The sequence below is a fragment of the Somniosus microcephalus genome, unplaced genomic scaffold, assembly GCF_052327205.1.
Source record: "Somniosus microcephalus isolate GS21.2 unplaced genomic scaffold, FLI_Smic_1.0 unresolved_chr1, whole genome shotgun sequence".
Taxonomy (NCBI): domain Eukaryota; kingdom Metazoa; phylum Chordata; class Chondrichthyes; order Squaliformes; family Somniosidae; genus Somniosus; species Somniosus microcephalus.
In genome coordinates, this window is record NW_028225179.1 from 162,563,728 (window position 1) to 162,581,211 (window position 17,484).

The following is a 17,484-nucleotide window of genomic DNA, read 5'->3' on the forward strand; positions in this document are numbered from 1 at the left end:
ACCGGGCCTGTGACAGGAAATGCAAGCAGGCCCGGGCTTCAGATGTCAGCGCGCAGGGTGAGTGCAGATCGGGGGCTTGCACCCGCGGCAAGCCCCCGACACCAAGTTCTGGGCCAACGTCTCTTCACTTCTCTTTTGTTCTCTCCCAGCCCCCAGCCTGGCCTTTTAATTTGTTTCATTTCCTGTGCTTCTTCAGTCTTGACAAAGGGTTTTCACCCAAAACGTTGACTCTATTTTCTCTCCACGGATGTTGCCTGGCCTGCTGAGTTTTTCCAGCATTTTCTGTTGTTAGTTCAGATGATCTGTCAATGCGTACCTTGACAGATCCCAAGTTCCAGATTTCCCACGTCCACTTAAAGGTGCAGGGACTTTCAAATGGATTACGACCGCGTACTCTGAGAGTATGCCGTCATGGGGACTGCAATCTCAGGGCATTAAAACTCCCTTTCTCTCTCCACAGATGCGGCCTGACCTGCTGAATATTTCCAGCATTTGCTGTTTTAATCCACTTTCTCTGTTTCTTCTTATTGAAACTTATAAAATTCTGACAGGACTGGACAGACTAGACGCAGGAAGGATGTTCCCGATGGTCGGGGAGTCCAGAACCAGGGGTCACAGTCTAAGGATAAGGGGTAAGCCATTTAGGACAGAGATGAGGAGGAATTTCTTCACCCAGAGAGTGGTGAACCTGTGGAATTCTCTACCACAGAAGGCAGTTGAGGCCAATTCATTAAATATATTCAAGAAGGAGTTAGAAAATGGCCCAGAAATTCGGGTCGGGGGCTTCCCGCGGGTGTAAGCCCCCGACCTGCACTTACCTTGCGCGCTGGCCATTGAGCTGTGGGCCCCCGTGGAATTCCGATCCGGGGCCTGCTCCAGCTGCCGGCGCGCAGTGCTCACGTATCCCAGGGACGCAGTTAGTTCGATGCGTCCCCTGGGATCACGTGGGCCATGGGGAGCCAATCGGAGCAGGGAATGCTTCATTCATAAGTTTGACAAGAAGAGCTGTCAAAACTTATAAATACTACGGGCCCCAAAACATCACTAAATCTTCAAATACATTTTTTTTAAATCACATTTTTAAAATAAACTATAAATTACATGAAATAACTATTTTAAACAATAATTTAAATTTATGAAAAAAATAATTTTATTTTCTAACGGGGCTAAAAATAAACTTACCTTGCTTTAAAGTATTTAAAAATAATAAACCTGTGGCAAAAATGTTTTAATTTTAATTAATTCACCACTTACCTTGTAAAAAGCAGGCCTTACGCCTGCTTTTTAAATGTGTAACTCCTGGAGACTTACCCGTCCGGGAAAACCTGTAAAAAAGACCGAAGTTCGATGCGCACGCGCAGCCTCTCCTGCACACGCGTTCGACCTCTGAACCCCTTCGTTCAGGGGAACGGAAGTGCCGGTTTCCCGCGCACGCGCAGTGCATGCAGGAAACCGGCACTTCCATTGGGCCTACGGGTGAGTACCCCGTGCGTACTCACCCGTGGAGACCCGAATTTCTGGGCCATAGGCTAAAGGGATCAAGGGATATGGGGAGAAGGCAGGGACAGGGTACTGAATTTGGATGATCAGCCATGATCTCATTGAATGGCGGAGCAGGCTCGAGGGGCCGAATGGCCTACTCCTGCTCCTCTCTTCTATGTTTCTCCATTTACAGTAATCTTGGAGTTTTCCATTCTCTAAGCACAGCAAGAACTCCTCCCTAGTCGTTATGTATATTTAGTTTAAACTAGTTGGTTGTCTCGTTCGGATTTTTTCTCAGCACCTGGAGATCAGCCCCACTTTAATCAACAAGATCTTCAACTGTTTACTGAACGGTCTCCACAAAACGGTCCTGGGCCATTGCAATGACTCAAAGAATTACATACATAGCAGTACGTAGAATTGTACAGCACAGAAACGGGCCATTCGACCCAACCGGTTTAAGCAGTTCAATTGTCCATTGGGTATTGTTGCTGCTAGGTGCAGATGCACATACGCGTGGACAACCGATCAACCCCGAGCTCAATGGGTTAAAACTTACTGCAGGTTCATTTTCGTGCGGTTCTCGCCCTTTTTACCGGGGTTCGACAGCTGGTCCACCCCACCCCCGCGCGGAAATGATGTCCATGTTGCGGTGCTCAAGGGCCAGCTTTGGGCGGAACCTGCATAGCATAGATCCACTCCGCGCACAAACATCGAAACTGAAAGCGGGTTTGAATCGAGGAAGTGCTGAGGGTGAACATGGCTTTCAGAAAGCAGGCCGAAAGTTGGACTGAAGATGTAAATTGTCCCATTTGCCTGGATTTCTTCACCGATCCGGTAATACTGCAGTGTGGGCACAACTTCTGCCGCTCCTGCATCACACAGTGTTGGGCAAAGAGGAGGAGAAACTCCTGCCCGGAATGTCGAGAGATGATTTGGGAAGGAAACCTCAGGGCTAATCGGGCCTTAGCCAGTCTGGCTGAGAAAGCGCGAAATCTGAAGCTGAATCGGAAAGAGAAGGAAAGTAAACTTCACTGTGAGAAGCATCAGGAAGAACTGAAGCTGTTTTGTGAAACTGACAAGAAACTGATCTGTTACATTTGTAGAGATTCGCGGGAACACCGGGAGCACCGCTTCATGCCGATAGATGAGGCTGTGGAGATGTACAAGGTAAGATGGGAGGGTTTAACTTCTGGTCGTCTATTCTTACTCTCAGTTGCCCTGTTCAAACGTCTGATTCATTGAATTTCTGTTCCAATTCCAGGATCAACTGAAACCATACTTGGAATCGGCTACAAAGAGAAAGGATTCGGCTCTGGACACCGCACTGCGGCAGAAACAGCGGATTTCCGCAATTAGGGTAAGGTCTCCCTGTGCTGATTTTCTGGGATCTCGGTTAGTTTTGTTTCCCTTTATCACGGTACATTAATTATGTTTCACATTTCATTTGGTAGGAAGAGTCGAGCAGTCTGCAGACCCACATCACATCCGAGTTCGCTAAAATGCACCAGATTCTCACTGAGAGAGAGCAGCGTTTAATCAGAGATCTCAGGGAAAAAGAGGGGGAGATTCTGAAAACAATGGAGAAAAACCTCAGTAGAATCCAGCAGGAGTTAGATTGTGTTGGGCGAGAAATATCAGAGTTACAGAGACAGATGGAGGAACAAGACACAATCACATTTCTGAAGGTAAGAGATTCTTTCATTTTTTAACAAACTATACCAAGTTGATCGAATTGACAATAACTGTTGTAGAGAGTTTCATATTGCTTGCTGGCCTTTGGCGAACCTCATTGAACAACTTGTTTTTTGCTGGTTTCATATTCATAGTATGATGCAGCACAGAAGGAGGCCATTCTGCTCATCACAGTTCTTTGGTACAGCATGCCAATTCGGCCCACAGCCCTGTAAATTTATTTCTTTCAAGTATTTATCCAATTCCCTTTTGTATGTTACTATTGAATCTGCTTCCACCCCACATTCAGGCAGTACATTCCAGATTATAACAACTCCCTGCGTAAAAAGAAATCTTGCATCTGATTATTTAGCCAATCACCTTAAATCTGTGCCCTGGAGTTCCCACATGGGACAGTAATTGTAGGCAATGGGTTTCAGCTGTTCCTCCATTGTATTTTTTAAATTTCTTCATGGAATGTGGGCCTCACTGGCAAGGCTAGCATTTATTGTCCATCCCCAATTGCCCTTGAGAAGGTGGTGGTGAGCTGCCTTCTTGAACCGCTGCAGTCCGTGTGGTGAAGGTACTCCCACAGTGCTGTTAGGGAGGGAGTTCCAGGATTTTGACCCAGCGACGATGAAGGATCGGCGATATATTTCCAAGTCAGGATGGTGTGTAACTTGGAGGGCAACTTGCAGGTGGTGGTGTTCCCATGCGCCTGCTGCCCTTGTCCTTCTAGGCGGTAGAGATAGCAGGTTTGGGAGGTGCTGTCGAAGAAGCCTTGGCAAGTCGCTGCAGTACATCTTGTGGATGGTACACACTGCAGCCACTGTGTGCCGGTGGTGGAGGGACTGAATGTTTCAGGTGGTGGATGGGGTGACTCCAGACCCACAGCAATGTGGTTGACTCTTAACTGCCCTCTGAAATGGCCTAGCAAGCCACTCAGTTGTAAACAACCGCTACGAAAAACAATAAGAATAAAACCGAACGGACCACCCGGCATCGACCTCGGCACCGGAAACGACAACGACAACGGCAAACACAGCCCTGTCGACCCTGCAAAGTCCTCCTTACCAACATCTGGGGGCTTGTGCCAAAATTGGGAGAGCTGTCCCACAGACTAGTCAAGCAACAGCCTGACATAGTCATAATTACCGAATCATACCTTACAACCAATGTCCCAGACACCACCATCACCATCCCTGGGTATGTCCTGTCCCACCGGCAGGACAGACCCACCAGAGGTGGTGGCACCGTGGTATACAGTCGGGAGGGAGTAGCCATGGGAGTCCTCAACATTGACTCAGGACCCCATGAGGTCTCATGGCATCAAGTCAAACATGGGCAAGGAAACCTCCTGCTAATTACCACCTACCGCCCTCCCTCAGCTGATGAATCAGTACTCCTTCATGTTGAACACCAATTGGAAGAAGCACTGAGAGTAGCAAGGGCACAAAATGTCCTCTGGGTGAGGGACTTAAATGTCCATCACCAAGAGTGGCTCGGTAGCACCACAACTGACCGAGTCCTAAAGGACATAGCTGCCAGACTGGGTCTGCGACAGGTGGTGAGGGAACCAACAAGAGGGAAAAACCTACTTGATCGTGTCCTCACCAATCTACCTGTTGCAGATGCATCTGTCCATGACAGCATTGGTGGAAGTGACCACCGCACAGTCCTTGTGGAGACGAAGTCCCGTCTTCATGTTGAGGATACTCTCCACCGTGTTGTGTGGCACTACCACCGTGCTAAATGGGACAGATTTCGAACAGATCTGGCAATTCAAAACTGGGCATCCATGAGGCGCTGTGGGCCATCAGCAGCAGCAGAATTGTATTCAACCACAATCTGTAACCTCATGGCCCGGCATATCCCTCACTCTACCATTACCATCAAGCCAGGAGATCAACCCTGGTTTAATGAAGCGTGCAGGAGAGCATGCCGGGACCAGCACCAGGCATACCGAAAAATGAGGTGTCAACCTGGTGAGGCTACAACACAGGACTACTTGCATGCCAAACAATGGAAGCAACATGCGATAGACAGAGCTAAGCGATCTCACAACCATCGGATCAAATCAAAGCTCTGCAGTCCTGCCACATCCAGTCGTGAGTGGTGGTGGACAATTAAACAGTTAACAGGAGGAGGAGGCTCCAAAAATATCCCCATCCTCAATGATGGTGGAGCCCAGCACGTGAGTGCAAAAGACAAGGCTGAAGCATTTGCAACTATCTTCAGCCAGAAGTGCCGAGTGGATGATCCATCTCGGCCTCCTCCTGAGGTCCCCAGCATCACAGATGCCAGTCTTCAGCCCATTCAATTCACTCCATGTGATGTCAAGAAACGGCTGAAGACACTGGATACTGCAAAGGCTATGGGCCCTGACAACATTCCGGCAATAGTACTGAAGACTTGTGCTCCAGAACTAGCTGCGCCCCTAGCCAAGCTGTTCCAGTACAGCTACAACATTGGCATCTACCCGGCAATGTGGAAAATTGCCCAAGTATGTCCTGTCTACAAAAAGCAGGACAAATCTGACCCGGCCAATTACCGTCCCATCAGTCTACTCTCAATCATCAGCAAAGTGATGGAAGGTGTCGTCGACAGTGCTATCAAGCGGCACTTACTCAGCAATAACCTGCTAACTGACGCCCAGTTTGGGTTCCGCCAGGGCCACTCAGCTCCTGACCTCATTACAGCCTTGGTCCAAACATGGACAAAAGAGCTGAACTCGAGGTGGGGTGAGAGTGACTGCCCTTGACATCAAGGCAGCATTTGATCGAGTGTGGCATCAAGGAGCCCTAGCAAAACTGAAGTCAATGGGAATCAAGGGGAAAACTCTCCATTGGTTGGAATCATACCTAGCACAAAGGAAGTTGGCTGTGGTTGTTGGAGGTCATTCATCTCAATCACATGACATCACTGCAGAAGTTCCTCAGGGCAGTGTCCAAGGCCCAACCATCTTCAGTGTTTCATCAATGACCTTCCCTCCATCATAAGGTCAGAAGTGGGGATGTTCGCTGATGATTGCACACTGTTCAGCACCATTCGAGACTCGTCAGATACTGACGCAGTCCGTGTCCATTTGCAGCAAGACCTGGACAACATTCAGACTTGGGCTGACAAGTGGCAAGTAACATTCGCACCACACAAGTGCCAGGCAATGACCATCTCCAACAAGCGAGACTCTAACCATCTCCCCTTGACATTCAATGGCATTACCATCACTGAATCCCCCACTATCAACATCCTGGGGGTTACCATTGATCAGAAACTGAACTGGACCAGCCATATAAATACTGTGGCTACAAGAGCAGGCCAGAGGCTGGGAATTCTGCGGCGAGTGTCTCACCTCCTGACTCCCCAAAGCCTTTCCACCATCTACAAGGCACAAGTCAGGAGTGTGATGGAATACTCTCCACTTGCCTGGATGAGTGCAGCTCCAACAACACTCAAGAAGCTCGACACCATTCAGGATAAAGCAGCCCGCTTGATTGGCACTCCATCCACCACCTTCAACATTCACTCCCTCCACCACCGGCGCACTGTGGCTGCAGTGTGTACCATCTACAAGATGCACTGCAGCAACTCGCCAAAGCTCCTTCAACAGCACCTTCCAAACCCACGACCTCTACCACTTAGAAGGACAAGGGCAGCAGACGCATGGGAACATCACCACCTACAAGTTCCCCTCCAAGCCACATACCATCCTGACTTGGACCTGTATCGCCGTTCCTTCACTGTCGCTGGGCCAAAATCCTGGAACTCCCTTCCTAACAGCATTGTGGGTGTACCTATACCATATGGACTGCAGCGGTTCAAGAAGACGGTTCACCACCATCTTCTCAAGGGCAATTAGGGATGGGCACTAAATGCAGGCCTAGCCAGCGACGCCCACATCCCATCAATGAATAAAAAAAAACATAAGAAATAGGAGCAGGAGTAGGCCATTCGGCCCCTCGAGCCAGCTCCACTATTCAATAAGATCATGGCTGATCTTCTACCTCAACTCCACTTTTCTGCACTAGAGTCATAGAGTTATACAACACAGAAAGAGGCCCTTTGGCCCATCGTGTCCGCGCCGGCCATCAAGCCCTGTCTATTCTAATCCCATTTTCCAGCACTTGGTCCTTAGCCTTTTATGCTATGGCATTTCAGGTGCTCATCTAAATGCTTCTTGAATGTTGTGAGGGTTCCTGGCTCTACCACCCTTTCAGGCAGTGAGTTCCAGATTCCAACCACCCTCTGGGTGAAAAGGTTTTCCTTCAAATCCCCTCTAAACCTCCTGCCCCTTACCTTGAAACTATGCCCCCTGGTTATTGACCCCTCTCCTAAGGGGAAAAGTTCCTTTCTATCTACCCTATCTATGCACCTCATAATTTTGTACACCTCAATCAGGTCCCCCCTCAGCCTTCTCTGCTCTAAGGAAAACAACCCCAGCCTGTCCAGTCTCTCTTCATAGCTGAAGCGCTCCAGCCCAGGTAACATCCTGATGAATCTCCTCTGCACCCTCTCCAATGCAATCACATCCTTCCTATAGTGTGGTGACCAGAACTGCACACTGTATTCCAGCTGTGGCCAAACTAGTGTTTTGTACAGCTCCATCATAACCTCCCTGCTCTTATATTCTATGCCTCGGCTAATGAAGGCAAGTATCCCATATGCTCAAAGACTCAGCATTCACAGCCCTCTGGGGCAGAGAATTCCAAAGATTCACAACCCTCTGAGTGAGGAAATCCTCCTCATCTCAGTCTTAAATGGCCGACCCCTTATCCTGAGATTGTGACCCCTAGTTCTAGACACTCCAGCCAGGGGAAACAACCTCTCAGCATCTACCCTGTCAATTCTCTTCAGAATCATGTATGTTTCAATGAGGTCACCTCTCATTCTTCTAAACTCCAGAGAGTATCGGCCCATTCTACACAATCTCTCATCATCGGACAGCCCTCTCATCCCAGGAATCAATCTAGTGAACCTTTGTTGCACCGCCTCCAAGGCAAGTATATCCTTCCTTAGATAAGGAGACCAGAACTGTGCCCAGTACTCCAGGTGTGGTCTCACCAAGGCCCTGTACAATTGGAGCAAGACATCCTTACTCTTATACTCCAACCCCCTTGCAATAAAAGCCAACATGCCATTTGCCTTCCTTATTGCTTGCTGTACCTGCATGCTAGCTTTCTGTGTTTCTTGCACGAGGACACCCAAATCTCTCTGAACACCAACATTTCAAAGTTTCTCACCATTTAAAAAATATTGTTTTTCTATTCGTCCTACCAAAGTGAATAACCTCTCATCTGCCACCTTACTGCCCATTCACTTAGTCTATCTAGATCCCTTTGCAGACTGTTTGTGTTCTCACAGCTTACTGTCCCACCTAGCTTTGTACCATCAGCAAACTTGGATACATTACACTCGGTCCCTTCATCTAGGTCATTAATATAGATTGTAAATAGCTGAGGCTCTAACACTGATCCTTGCGGCACCCCACTAGTCACAGCCTACCAAACTGAAAAACATCCGTTTATCCCTACTCTGTTTTCTGTCTGTTAACCAATCCTCTATCCATGCTAGATAGATGATTACCCCCAACCCCATGAGCCCTAATCTTGTGTAATAATCTTTTATGTGGCACCTTATCGAATGCCTTTTGGAAATCCAAATATACTACATTCACTGGTTCCCCTTTATCTACCCTGCTAGCTATAGCCTCAAAAATTTCAGAATAAGGACAATCCCTCCATCCCAGGAATCAGCCTGGTGAACCTTCGTTGCACTCCCTCTATGGCAAGTATATCCTTCCTTAGGTAAGGAGACCAAAACTGTACACAATATGCCAGGTGTGGTCTCACCAGGGCCCTATATAATTGCAGTAAGACGTCTTTACTCTTATACTCAAATCCTCTTGTAATAAAGGCCAACATACCATTTGCTTTCCTAATTGCTTGCTGTACCTGCATGTTAACTTCAATGACTCATGTCCAAGGACACCCAGGTCCCTCTGAACACCAACATTTCCCAATCTCCGACCATTTAAAAAATACTCTGCTTTTCTATTTTTCCTACCAAAGTGGATAACTTCACATTTCTCCACGTTCTATTCCATTTGTCATGTTCTTGCCCACTCACTTAGACTGCCTATATCCCCTTGAAGCCTCCTTGCATCCTCCTCACAACTTACATTCCCACCCAGCTTTGTATCATCAGCAAACTTGGATATATTACATTTGGTCCCCACATCCAAATCATTGATGTAGATTGTGAATAGCTGAGGCCCAAGCACTGATCCTTGCAGTACCCCACTAGTTACTGTCTGCCAACCCAAAAATGACCCGTTTATTCCTAATCTCTGTTTTCTGTCCGTTAACCAATCCTCAATCCATGCTAGTATATTACCCCCAATCCCATGAGCCCTAATTTTGTTTAATAACCTCTTGTGTGGCACCTTATCGAATACCTTCTGTAAATCCAAATACACCACATCCACTGCTTCTCCCTTATCTATTCTGCTTGTTACAACCTCAAAAAACTCTTAACAGATTTGTCGAAAATGATTTCCCTTTCATAATAATAGATTCTAGCATTTTCCCTACTACTGATGTCAGGCTAACTGGTCTGTAGTTCCCCATTTTCTCTCTCCCTCCTTTCTTAAATAGTGCGGTTACATTTGCTACCTTCCAATCCGCGGGAACCATTCTAGAATCTATGGAATTCTGGAAAATGACAACCAATGTATCCACTATCTCTACAGCCACCTCTTTTAAAACCCTAGGATATAGGCCATCAGGTCCAGGGGATTTATTGGCTTTCAGTCCCATTAATTTCTCCACTACTTTTTTTTACTGATACTAATTTCTTTCAGTTCCTCATTCTCGCTAGACCCTTGGTTCTCCACTATTTCCGGGAAGTTTTTTGCATCTTCTTCCATGAAGACAGACACAAAGTATTTGTTTAATTTCTCAGCCATTTCCTTATTCCCCATTATAATTTCTCCTGTCTCAGCCTGTAAGGGACCCACATTTACTTTTACTAATGTTTTCCTTTTTACATACCTATAGAAGCTTTTACAATCTGTTTTTATGTCTCTCGCTAGTTTACTCTCATATTCTATTTTCCCTTTATCAATTTCTTGGTCCTCCTTTGCTGAATTCTAAAATTCCCCCAATCCTCAGGCTTACTACTCTTTCTGGCAACGTTATAAGCCTCTTCCTTTGATCTAATACTATCTTTAACTTCTCTTGTTAGCCATGGTTATACCACTTTTCCTGTGGGGTTTTTGTGCCTTAAAGGAATGTATATTTGTTGTAAATTATGTATTAATTATTTAAATGCTAGCCATTGCTTGTCTACCATCATACCTTTTAATGTAGTTTCCCAATCTACCTTAGGAACTCACCCCTCATACCAACGTAGTTTGCTTTGTTTAGATTTAAGACCCTAGTTTCGGATTTAACTAAATCACTTTCAAACTCAATATAAAATTCTATCATATTATGGTCACTCTTCCCTAAAGGCCTCTTTACTACAAGATTATTAATTAACCCTTTCTCATTGCACAATACTAGATCTAAAATAGCCTGTTCCCTAGTTGGTTCCTTAACATACTGATCTAGAAAACTATCTTGCATACATTCCATGAATTTGTCCTCTACACTATTACTGCATATTAGGTTTGCCCAGTCTATATGTAGATTAAAGTCCCCCATGATTACTGTATTAGCCTTGTTATATGCACCTCTAATTTCCTGATTTATACTCTGCCCTACGTTACAACTACTGTTTGGGGGCCTATAAACAACTCTCACCAATGTTTTCTGTCCTTTGCTGTTTCTTAGCTCCACCCAAACTGATTCTACTTCTTGATTTTCGGAGCTAAGATCCTTTCTCTCCACTGTCTTTATCCCATCCTTTATTAGCAGGGCTACCCCTCCTCCTTTTCCATTTTGTTTATCTCTTCTAAAAGTTAAGTATCCTGGAATATTGCTGGTTTTTGCCTACACTACTTGTGTTACAGGTAGATATTTAATTTAATTTAATTACCCATAACATAATCTAGATCAAGTAAGTAGTCAAGAAACTACACTGTAAACTAAGTTACCTAAATACAAATAAAACAAGGTCATAGGATGGCAGTGCAGGTGGTGTGCCGCAACTGCAGCATGTGGGAGTGTGTGGAGAACATTGTGATCCAGGACAGCCACACTTGCAGTAATTGCCTGTATCTTGAGGAACTTCGGCTCAGAGTTGTTGAGCTGGAGTCTGAGGTGCAGACATTGCAGGGCTACCGACCATAGAGCACATATACCAGAAACGCTGTTTACGGAGGTCACGGACCATCATCAAAGACCCTACCCACCCCAGCCACAGTTCTGTTCGCCCCCCTGCCATCTGGGAGACGCTACAGATGCATTCGCACCCGAACGACCAGATTTAGGAACAGTTCTTTCCCAGGGCTGTCATCCTACTGAACCCCACAAATAAACTCTAAAGCCTGCACATCTGCCAATGCACTTTATTATGTTTATGTTAATGTATTACAAGCCAAATGAATGTTGAATGTTTAAATGTCTTAATCTAAATGTACACTCTCGGGAGCCGCAAGCCTACATTTCGTTGTACTGCACTTGTGCACTAACAATGACAATAAAGTTGATTATTATTATGATATCAGGGAGGGGGAGAGTTACCTGGACACTTTGATCCAGGAGGCAGTCACACCCCTTTGGTTAGGTAGTGGTACAGGTCTGGTTAGTGGTCAGGGACAGGAGGGTGTGACTGCAACTCAGGCAGGTAAGGGGACCCCAGGTGCAGTGCTGGAGGAGCCTCAGCCTTTGCCCTTGTCCAACAGGTATGAGGTTCTTGCTGCCTGTGTGGATGAGGGAAAAGCCTGCAGGAAGAATGAGCAAGCTGACCATGACACCATGGTGCAGGAGGGGAGTGAAAGGGAATGTAGTTGTGGTAGAGGACAGTATAAGTCAGGGGGATAGATACTGTTCTCTGCAGCCTCGACCAAGAGTTCCGAAGGTTGTGTTGCCTGCCCGGGGGCTAGAGTTACAGACATCTCCTGGAGAAGAACTTGGAGGGGGAGGATCTAGTTGTCGTGGTCCACGTGGGAACCAAGGACATAGGTAGAACTAAGAATGAGGTTCTGCTGAGGGAGTTTGAGGAGCTCGAATCCAAATTAAAAAACAGAACCTCAATGGTAATAATCTCTAGATTGTTACCTGAACAATGTGCAAATTGGCATAGTGACAAACAGATTAGAGGTTTAAATGAGTGGCTTAAAGAGTGGTGTGGGAGGAAGGGGTTTCAGTTCATGGGGTACTGGCACCAGTACTGGGGAAAGAGGGAGCTGTTCCATTGGGATGGGCTCCACTTAAAGCAGGCTGGGACCAGTGTCCTGGCGAACTGAAAAACGAGGGCAGTAGACAGGGCTTTAAACTAATGATAGCAAAATACTGCAGATGCTGGAAATCCGAAATAACAACAGAAAATGCTGGAAAAACTCAGCAGGCCAGGCAACATCCGTGGAGAGAAATTAGAGTCGACATTTCGGGTCAAAACCCTTTTTCAAAACTGGAAAGGAAATGAAATAGATCGAAGGCAGGGCTGCAATAGAACAAAAGAAGTAAAGAGACATTAAGAGGTATTCAAAACCAGACGAGATGGTGATAGGACAGTGGAGACAAAAGACAGCTCAGATTAGGTGTGAAGTGTACTGGCAGGATGAGAGACAGCTGCCATGTGGGAGAGAGAAAAAAAAAGGAAAGGGGGGGGGAAGGGAAAACCCAAAACAAAGGGGTGGGAAAAAAAAGTAAAAGTGTAATAAGGGCCGAGGTTATGATCTGAAATTGTTGAACTCGATATTGAGTCCGGAAGGCTGCAAAGTGCCTAATCGGAAGATGAGGTGCTGTTCCTCTAGTTTACGTTGAACTTCCGTGGAACAATGCAAGAGGCCAAGGACGGTGAGGTCCGAGTGGGAATGGAGTGGTGAATTAAAATGACAGGCGACCGGAAGCTCGGGGTCACCCTTACGGACTGAACGGAGGTGTTCCGCAAAGCGGTCACCCAATCTGCGTTTGGTCTCCCCAATGTAGAGGAGACCGCATCGTGAGCAGCGAATACAGTATACTAGATTGCAAGAAGTACAAGTAAATCGCTGTTTCACCTGGAAGGGATGTTTGGGGCCCTGGACAGTGGGAAGGGGGGAGGTATAGGGGCAGGTGTTGCATCTCCTGCGCTTGCACGGGAAGGTGCCAGGCGAAGGGGAAGGGCTGTTGGGGGTGATAGAGGAGTGGACTAGGGTGTCTCGGAGGGAGTGGTCCCTACGGAATGCTGAAAGGGGAGGGGAGGGGAAGATGCGTTTGGTGGTGGGATCACTTTGGAGGTAGCGGAAATGGCGGAGGATGATCCGTTGAATGTGGAGGCTGGTGGGGTGAAAGATGAGGACAAGGGGAACCCTATCGTGGTTCCAGAAGGGAGGGGCCTAGTTTTGGATTTAACTAAATCACTTTCAAACTCAATATAAAATTCTATCATATTATGGTCACTCTTCCCTAAAGGCCCCTTTACTACAAGGTTATTAATTAACCCTTTCTCATTGCACAATACTAGATCTAAGATAGCCTGTTCCCTAGTTGGTTCCTCAACATACTGATCTAGAAAACTATCTTGCATACATTCCATGAATTTGTCCTCCACACTGCGGCACGTTGCGCTGCGATATTCAGTTTCAGCGCCCTAAGAGGGACGCGGGACGCCTCGAGCAGCGCCCCGTGTCCCTCTTGGGGCGCACAAGTTGAATTTCCAGCGGTCGCTACTGCTCCGAATGCAGCGGTAATTCCGGCGCCCAGGCGATCTGGGCGCCCCATTTGCGCCTCCACCGAATTTTTAGCCCACGGAGCTTCTGAGCTCCGTGTGAAGCAACAAACCCTACAGCTTCAAAACAGTCGGCTGCAGCTTGCAAGCGTCTCTGTAAGCAACAGCTTCAGCTAGACCTTGCAGAGCCACGACTGGAGAAAAAAAGCAACGAAAAGAAAAAAACTTATTTGAACCGACTCCTGAATTTTGCCGGTGGATAGAGCTTTCCAGACATTTAACCTCCGGATAAACGAAAGTTTCCTGTATTGCTGGAGTTGCATTCATCCAGGCAAGTGGAGAGTATTCCATCACACTCCTGACTTGTGCCTTGTAGATGGTGGAAAGGCTTTGGGGAGTCAGGAGGTGAGTCACTTGCCGCAGAATACCCAGCCTCTGACCTGGTCTCGTTGCCACAGTATTTATGTGGCTGGTCCAGTAAAGTTAGACTCTGTTGTTGGACATAGGTCATTGCCTGGCACTTGTGTGGTGCAAATATGTCACTGATGAAGCAGCTGAAGGGTTGGGTGTGAGTGTTCAATTAGTAATTAATTAATTTCTATGATTATTTATTTCTTTTTGTTTCCTTTTTTTAAGATAGTTATTTCTCAATTAACGACCACCAACTACAATTAATGTTATAGAGTATGTACTAAATTGAAAAACCTTAGCTTTCACGAGGTCCTCCACTACGTCCTCTGCGATGTCACTTTTGCAAATGTTCTCAGAATTTGTTTCCCCTGCTCTGCCTGGGCCCCTCCTGTGGATGCTCGGCGCTCTTCTATATTCAGAGGGATTTATGTCTGTAGCTCTGAGGTAAGCGATACAGGTGACACCGAACCAAATATTAGCTGGATCTCTGAATACTCGTGTTGCAGAAACATTTCCATTCACGTGGTTTAATCATCCAATACTGAGATTACTACTTTAAAAAAAATAAACTTTAGCTTCGCCGTTTACATATTCTACCAGCTTCTGTACCAATCAGATTAAAGGGAGAGAGTATGGGCAGGATTTTCATAGGGCCATGGAGGCGGGATTGGAGGCGTGTGGGGGGTTAAAATCGCGAAATTGGGGGGCACGAACCCAACCCGCCTCCATGCCAGTTTCAAAGGAGGCGGGTACCCGACCCGAGGCGGGAAGGGGATTAGTGCCAATTAACTGCCTGTTAACAGGTAGTTAACAGGCAGTTTTTAGCCTAATCCCTATTTTCATTGGTGAAATATGGAATTCCCGACGGCTCCAAACCACGCCAAGTTAGCAAGGCGGACCGTCGGGATGAAGGGCTTGGAGGGGTCGAGATGTCCGGTGTTCAGGTGAGTGATGGGTGCATGAGTGCAGAGGTAAGTGTGTTTGGTGTGTGTAAAGTGTTTAAAGAAGTTTTACTTACCTTTACAGCCTTCCTGCCTTCAGGCCTCGGGAGTTCCTCATCTCACCGGCACAGAAAGCAGAATGGCCGCGAGCTGTCAAAAGATCCAGCATTCAGCTTTCTGTTCTGGGGAGATCTCTAAATCGTCCTGAAAGGAAGGAATTAACTTAGAGTACAGATTGTCAGTGTTTGACAGCTTCAAACAGCTGATATTTCATCTGTCAAAAGGTCTTGACAGATGAAAGGTCAATCTGTGACGTCACCTGTTGCCGGGTGGCCCTTAATTGGCCTGCTGAGCCCGCTGGGCGGGCTCAACAAGGTCAATCAAGTCAAAATCGCGTGGGTTGCCTCGAACTCGATGGAGGCGGGACTACAACCCCGAAAATTGTAGTCCTGCCTCCTACCCGGCTCCTCAATGAAAATCCAACCCCTTTGTGTGAGAGGGAGACAGAGAACGGCAAACACAGAGTTGAAAGGCTACCCCTTGTACTGTGTGCATTAACCCTACAACTGGCAGAGCCGAGTTATGCAGTGGCTGCTGCTCGAGTACCTCATGTCATACCGCGCTGGGAACTGAAATCCAAGGCAAACAGCAGCGCGTTGCTACCAATCAGAGGTGATTGCAATCTGTAATAAACATCGAATAACAGATAGAAATGAAGTCCGATTTAACTGTAGAGAACATCAGTCTCCCCAAAACTTCGCCAGGTGTCTGGCGGCTCTTTGTTCTGCTGAGTTCTGACCGCAACATTGGTGCTGCAGAAAGATCTGTCAGAAAACTACAGTGGTAGAATAAAATAGTCACCAAGAAGTGGAAACGGTCTCAATTTCAGTGTTACCCTGTGTAATTCCTGAAAAATATACTGTGCGAGGCTGTTTTACCCTGTGAATTTCCCAGTGTAAATCACTCCACCCCATTCCTCATATAGACTGGGATAGTAATTGTGTAAAGGGCAGAGAGGGGAAAGAATTACTGAAGTGTGTTCAGGAGAACTTTCTTGACCAATACGTTTCTGGCCCAACGAGGAAGGAGGCATTGCTGGATCTAGTTCTGGGGAATGAGGTGGGGCAAGTGGAGCAAGTGTCAGTAGGGGAACATTTAGGGAACAGTGATCACAGTATCATAAGGTTTACATTAGCTATGGAAAAGGACAGGGAGCAATCTAAAGCAAAAATACTTAATTGGAGGGAGGCCAATTTCACTGGGTTGTGAATGGATCTGGCCCAGGTAAATTAGAATCAAAGATTGGCAGGCAAAACTGTAATCGAACAATGGGCTGCCTTTAAAGAGAAGATGGTTCGGGTACAGTCGAGGTACATCCCCATGACAGAACTCCCTGGATGACGATAGAGATAGAGAGTAAGATGAAGCAGAAAAAGGGGGCGTATGACAGATGTCAGGTTGAGAATACAAGTGAGAATCAGGCTGAATATAGAAAGTTCAGAGGGGAAGTGTAAAAGGAAATCAGAGGGGCAAAGAGAGAGTATGAGAATAGACTGACAGCTAACATAAAAAGGAATCAAAAAGTCTTCTATAGGCATATATAAATAGTAAACAGATAGTAAGAGGAGGGGTGGGGCCGATTAGGGACCATAAAAGGAGATCTACGCATGGAGGCAGAGGGCATGGATGAGGTACTAAATGAGTACTTTGCATCTGTCTTTACCAAGGAAGAAGATGCTGTGTTCAATCGCTAACTGACAGCACCTGCGCTGCGCCCGCCCTCTGAGGTAGCACCTCGCTCCTCGGGCTTAGTGCCTTAATAGAGTTGTGTAGCGCCTGATTTAGCGCTCCAATCACCTCCAGGGGCGAGAGAGGCGAATTTTGCAGTCGGCGGCAATAATTTGCGCCGGGCGCTAAACTTTGCGCCCAGCCGATAGTCGCGCCTCAAATGGGCGATACTGAATTTCTCCCCCTATATCTCTATTTATGAAGCCCAGGATCCCGTAAGCCTTTTTAACTGCTTTCTCAACCTGCCCTGCCACCCTCAACGATTTGTGCACACATACCCCCAGGTCTCTCTGTTCGTGCACTCCCTTCAGGAATGTACCATTTAGTTTATATGTCCTCTCCTCATTCTTTCTACCAAAATGTATCACTTTGC

The 17,484-nt window shown here is 46.7% G+C and overlaps 1 protein-coding gene across 2 annotated transcripts in view; it reads left to right on the forward strand.

Annotated features, from left to right (window-relative positions):
- Window positions 1-2,050: 2,050 nt before the first annotated feature.
- Window positions 2,051-17,484, forward strand: part of LOC147096431 (zinc-binding protein A33-like) — a 49,755-nt gene continuing 34,321 nt past the window's right edge. The window contains exons 1-3 of one of the 2 annotated variants that reach the window (XM_085975193.1): window positions 2,051-2,652; window positions 2,747-2,842; window positions 2,937-3,170. In XM_085975193.1, coding sequence (XP_085831319.1) covers window positions 2,242-2,652; window positions 2,747-2,842; window positions 2,937-3,170 — 741 coding nt within the window. In that variant the 5' untranslated portion in view covers window positions 2,051-2,241. The remainder of the gene's footprint in view (window positions 2,653-2,746; window positions 2,843-2,936; window positions 3,171-17,484) is intronic. The other variant, XM_085975192.1, reaches the window with a different exon arrangement.